At 42.9% G+C, this 5,000-nt stretch overlaps 1 protein-coding gene across 1 annotated transcript in view; it reads right to left on the reverse strand.

Moving 5' to 3' along the window:
• mtx1a (metaxin 1a) overlaps positions 1 to 5,000 on the reverse strand; it is a gene marked incomplete at its 5' end in the record, with an annotated part of 24,476 nt that overhangs the window by 9,148 nt on the left and 10,328 nt on the right. Inside the window, 2 exons of the mRNA XM_078244299.1 lie at positions 357 to 539; positions 4,073 to 4,165. Of these exons, the coding sequence (XP_078100425.1) occupies positions 357 to 539; positions 4,073 to 4,165 (276 nt within the window). The remainder of the gene's footprint in view (positions 1 to 356; positions 540 to 4,072; positions 4,166 to 5,000) is intronic.

Here is a 5,000-nt window from a genome sequence, read left to right on the forward strand (position 1 = left end):
CAACGTCTCCGCCGTGTGTCCGCGCTGTTCTCCCACATGTAGGAACCTCGTGAGTTAACCTGCAACATGTCAGCTGTTTGGACATTCTTCAGCGTGTGTGCAGAAGATAACACGTTTGCAATATGCAACACCTGCGAGGAGGAAGTAGGACGTGGAGGGACGACCCCAAAAACCAGAATCACATTTTGATACAACTTGTGAATGATACAGTACACATTAAGGCAACAAACACGCCAAAAAAACCCACAAAAATGTTGAAAAAGCACTAAAAGAGTCCGGAAAAGGCGAGCATGCTGGGTAACGTGTTCCTCACTGCAGCGTGGAGGCAGCGAGCATGCTGGGTAATGTGTCCTCACCTCCTTCTCCAGCTCGTCCCCGGCCTCCAGGCTCTGGTCTCCTCGCAGCAGCTGCAGCGTCTCCAGCTGGCGCCGCTGCATGCGCCCGGGCAGGAAGAAGTTGAGCGGGAAGGGCAGGTGCTCCGCGTACCAGCGGCGAGTCACGTCCACGTAGTTCTTCGGCTCCACCCAGAACGTGTAGATCTACGACACACAGACACTGAAAGTAGACATGGTCCAATACAACTTTTTGCTTTTTTCAGCTGTATACTACTATCTCTGTATAGATGATATGATGTATAACAGCTGTATACTACTATCTCTGTATAGATGATATGATGTATAACAGCTGTATACTACTATCTCTGTATAGATGATATGATGTATAACAGCTGTATACTACTATCTCTGTATAGATGATATGATGTATAACAGCTGTATACTACTATCTCTGTATAGATGATATGATGTATAACAGCTGTATACTACTATCTCTGTATGGATGATATGATGTATAACAGCTGTATACTACTATCCCTGTATGGATGATATGATGTATAACAGCTGTATACTACTATCCCTGTATCTCTCTCTTATCTCTTTCGTTGCATAAAGTCCCAAATATCTTAGCAGAAAGATGAAAAATGTTACGTTCACTTCACACGAGAGCAGCCGTTTCCCCCTGTTGCCATGAGAACGTTAAGTGACGTAATTATGTGACGTGAACATCATCGAAAAGCTGCAAACCCCGCGATGAAGACATGATGAAACCACAGTTTTAAACATGCATAAAAACTGTAGGCGTAACATCGCATAAATATCCCGCATATTCCAGCACATTTTTTAAGAAAACGTGACGCATAATTAAGGATTTTAGCCCAAAACAATCACAAAAAAACTCTGGATTTTCTGGAAGGACTGTCCAGTATTAGCTAATGCAAATTTCGCGGATGGTTTTATGTTTAAAAAAGGATCTGACTCTTTAACTAAAAGGTCTATCTCTGTAGGGATCCTTTCATAATGTTGTCAGACACTTAGAATAATAATCTGAGTCTGTCAGCAGCAACAACACAACTTTTAGTGGACGCTGACTGATTAATACTGGACATGAAACCGCACCGAAATCACCATCACCAAACTCCACCAGACTCCATGTAAATAATCAGGACTTTTATCATCGTAAAACACACTTCATTCAAAGTGGACAGAAACTAAATAAAACTATGAAAAGCCGTCTTGGTTCATCTTTCCACTGTTCCAACAATCACCACTCTGGTTTGGTTGAAATAAACCCTTAATTCACCCATTTACATGTGGAGATATGCTGGCTCTATACACGCTAAAAGTCCTGATTATTTACATGGAGTCTGGTGGAGATATGCTGGCTCTATACACGCTAAAAGTCCTGATTATTTACATGGAGTCTGGTGGAGATACAGTGGTGTGAAAAAGTGTTTGCCCCCTTCCTCATTTCCTGTTCCTTTGCATGTTTGTCACACTTAAGTGTTTCGGAACATCAAACCAATTTAAACAAAAGTCAAGGACAACACAAGTAAACACAAAATGCAATTTGTAAATGAAGGTGTTTATTATTAAAGGAGAAAAAAAATCCAAACCATCATGGCCCTGTGTGAAAAAGTGATTGCCCCCTAAACCTAATAACTGGTTGGGCCACCCTTAGCAGCAACAACTGCAACCAAGCGTTTGCGATAACGTGCAATGAGGCTTTTACAGCGTCCTGGAGGAATTTTGGCCCACTCATCTTTGCAGAATTGTCCTAATTCAGTTACATTAGAGGGTTTTCGAGCATGAGCGGCCTTTTTAAGGTCATACAACATCTCAATAGGATTCAGGTCAGGACTTTGGCTAGGCCACTCCAAAGTCTTCATTTAGTTTTTCTTCAGCCATTCGGTGGTGGACTTGCTGGTGTGTTTAGGATCATTGTCCTGCTGCAGAACCCAAGTTCGTTTCAGCTTGAGTACACGAACAGATGGTCGGACATTCTCCTTCAGGATCTCTTGGTAGACAGCAGAATTCATAGTTCCTTTTATCACGGCAAGTCTTCCAGGTCCTGAAGCAGCAAAACAGCCCCCAGACCATCACACTACCACCACCATATTTTACAGTTGGTATAATGTTCTTTTTATGAAATGCAGTGTTCCTTCTCGCCAGATATACTTGGACACACACCTTCCAAAGAGTTCCACTTTTGTCTCATCGGTCCACAGAATGTTGTCCCAAAAGTCTTGTGGATCATCAAGATGTGTTCTGGAGAAATTGAGACGAGCTTTGATGTTCTTTTTGCTCAGCAGTGGTTTTCTCCTTGGAACTCTGCCATGCAGGCCATTTTTGCCCAGTCTTTTTCCTGATGGTGGAGGCATGAGCGCTGACCTTAACTGAGGCAAGTGAGGCCTGCAGTTCTTTGGGACGTTGTTGTGGGGTCTTTTGTGACCTCTTGGATGAGTCGTCGCTGCGCTCTTGGGGGTAATTTTGGGCGGCCGGCCACTCCTGGGAAGGTTCACCACTGTTCCATGTCTTCGCCATTTGTGGATAATGGCTCTCACTGTGGTTCGCTGGATTCCCAAAGCTTTGGAAATGGCTTTATAACCCTTTCCAGACTGATAGATCTCAATTACTTTCTTTCTCAATTGTTCCTGAATTTCTTTGGGTCTCGGCATGATGTGTAGCTTTTAAGGATCTTCTGGTGGACCTTACTGTGTCAAGCAGCTCCTATTTAAGTGATGCCTTGATTGTGAACAGGTGTGGCAATAATCAGGCCTGGATGTGGCTAGAGAAATTGAACTCAGGTGTGGACAACCACAGTTATAGTATGTTTTAACAAGGGGGGCAATCACTTTTTCACACAGGGCCATGATGGTTTGGATTTTTTTTCTCCTTTAATAATAAACACCTTCATTTACAAATTGCATTTTGTGTTTACTTGTGTTGTCCTTGACTTTTGTTTAAATTGGTTTGATGTTCCGAAACACTTAAGTGTGACAAACATGCAAAGGAACAGGAAATGAGGAAGGGGGCAAACACTTTTTCACACCACTGTATGCTGGCTCTATACACGCTAAAAGTCCTGATTATTTACATGGAGTCTGGTGGAGATATGCTGGCTCTATACACACTAAAAGTCCTGATTATTTACATGGAGTCTGGTGGAAATATGCTGGCTCTATACACGCTAAAAGTCCTGATTATTTACATGGAGTCTGGTGGAGATATGCTGGCTCTATACACGCTAAAAGTCCTGATTATTTACATGGAGTCTGGTGGAGATATTCTGGCTCTATACACGCTAAAAGTCCTGATTATTTACATGGAGTCTGGTGGAGATATGCTGGCTCTATACACGCTAAAAGTCCTGATTATTTACATGGAGTCTGGTGTAGTTTGGTGATGGTGATTTCGGGGCTGTTTCATGTTAATCTAAAAGGATCTTCCTCTTTAACTAAAAGGTCTATCTCTGTAGGGATCCTTTCATAATGTTGTCAGACACTTAAAATAATAATCTGAGTCTGTCAGCAGCAAAACAAGCTGGAAAATGTCCCTATTAACTGACATTGTAGCTTGTTTCTTGCTTAATACTGGACCAATGTCACAGATTGCTGTTCCCATCAGTCACCAAATCCAATCAGTGCTCATGTACCAGGACAGAAGGGCATCGGGACAGGAGCGTATTGTCCCAGCCCTCCATGTTAACGTGCTCAACGTGTGCGTTTGTTTCTCACCAGAGCAGGTTTGAGTTTCTCCTCCAGCAGAGAGATGAAGGCCAGGCTGTCCGCTCCCTCCTTCGCCGACAAATCATAGTCAGCGTTATATTTCTGGAAAACACAAAACCACATGAAGCTCAAACTTTACACATTTACCACAGACACACACACACACACACACAGAAACAGACACACACACACACACAGAAACAGAGAAACACACACACACAGAAACAGAGAAACACACACACAGAAACACACACACACACACACACACACACACACACACACACACACAGAAACAGAGAAACACACACAGACACGCACACACACACACACACACATACAGAGACACACACACACACCCACAGACACACACACAGAAACAGAGAAACACACACACACAGAGAAACACACACAGAAACACACACGCACACAGAAAAACACACACACACACACAGGGACACACACAGAGACACACTACACACACACACACACACACAGACAGAGAGACACACACCCACAGAAACAGAGAAACACACACACACACACACAGAAAACACACACACACACACACACACAGAGACAGAGAGACACACACACACACACACAGACAGAGAGAGACACAGAGAGAGACACACACACACACACACACACACACACACACACAGACACACACACACACACACACACACACACACACACACACACACACACAGACACACACACACACACACACACACACAGAAACACACAAAAGCTCAACCTTTTACGCTTTTGACAGTCTCAAAGTTTTTGAGATTTTGTTGTTTTTCGTGTTTAAAAAAAAACGTTTTCGAAGTTTTTTTGTTTTAAACTAAATGTTTATAGTGGCCAAAAAAATAGTGTCGCTTTTTACTATATTTATTTTGCTCCTTTTCGCTGCTTTGATGTTCAGTGTTGTCTA

This window comes from Sander vitreus, unplaced genomic scaffold (genome assembly GCF_031162955.1).
Source record: "Sander vitreus isolate 19-12246 unplaced genomic scaffold, sanVit1 ctg201_0, whole genome shotgun sequence".
NCBI lineage: Eukaryota > Metazoa > Chordata > Actinopteri > Perciformes > Percidae > Sander > Sander vitreus.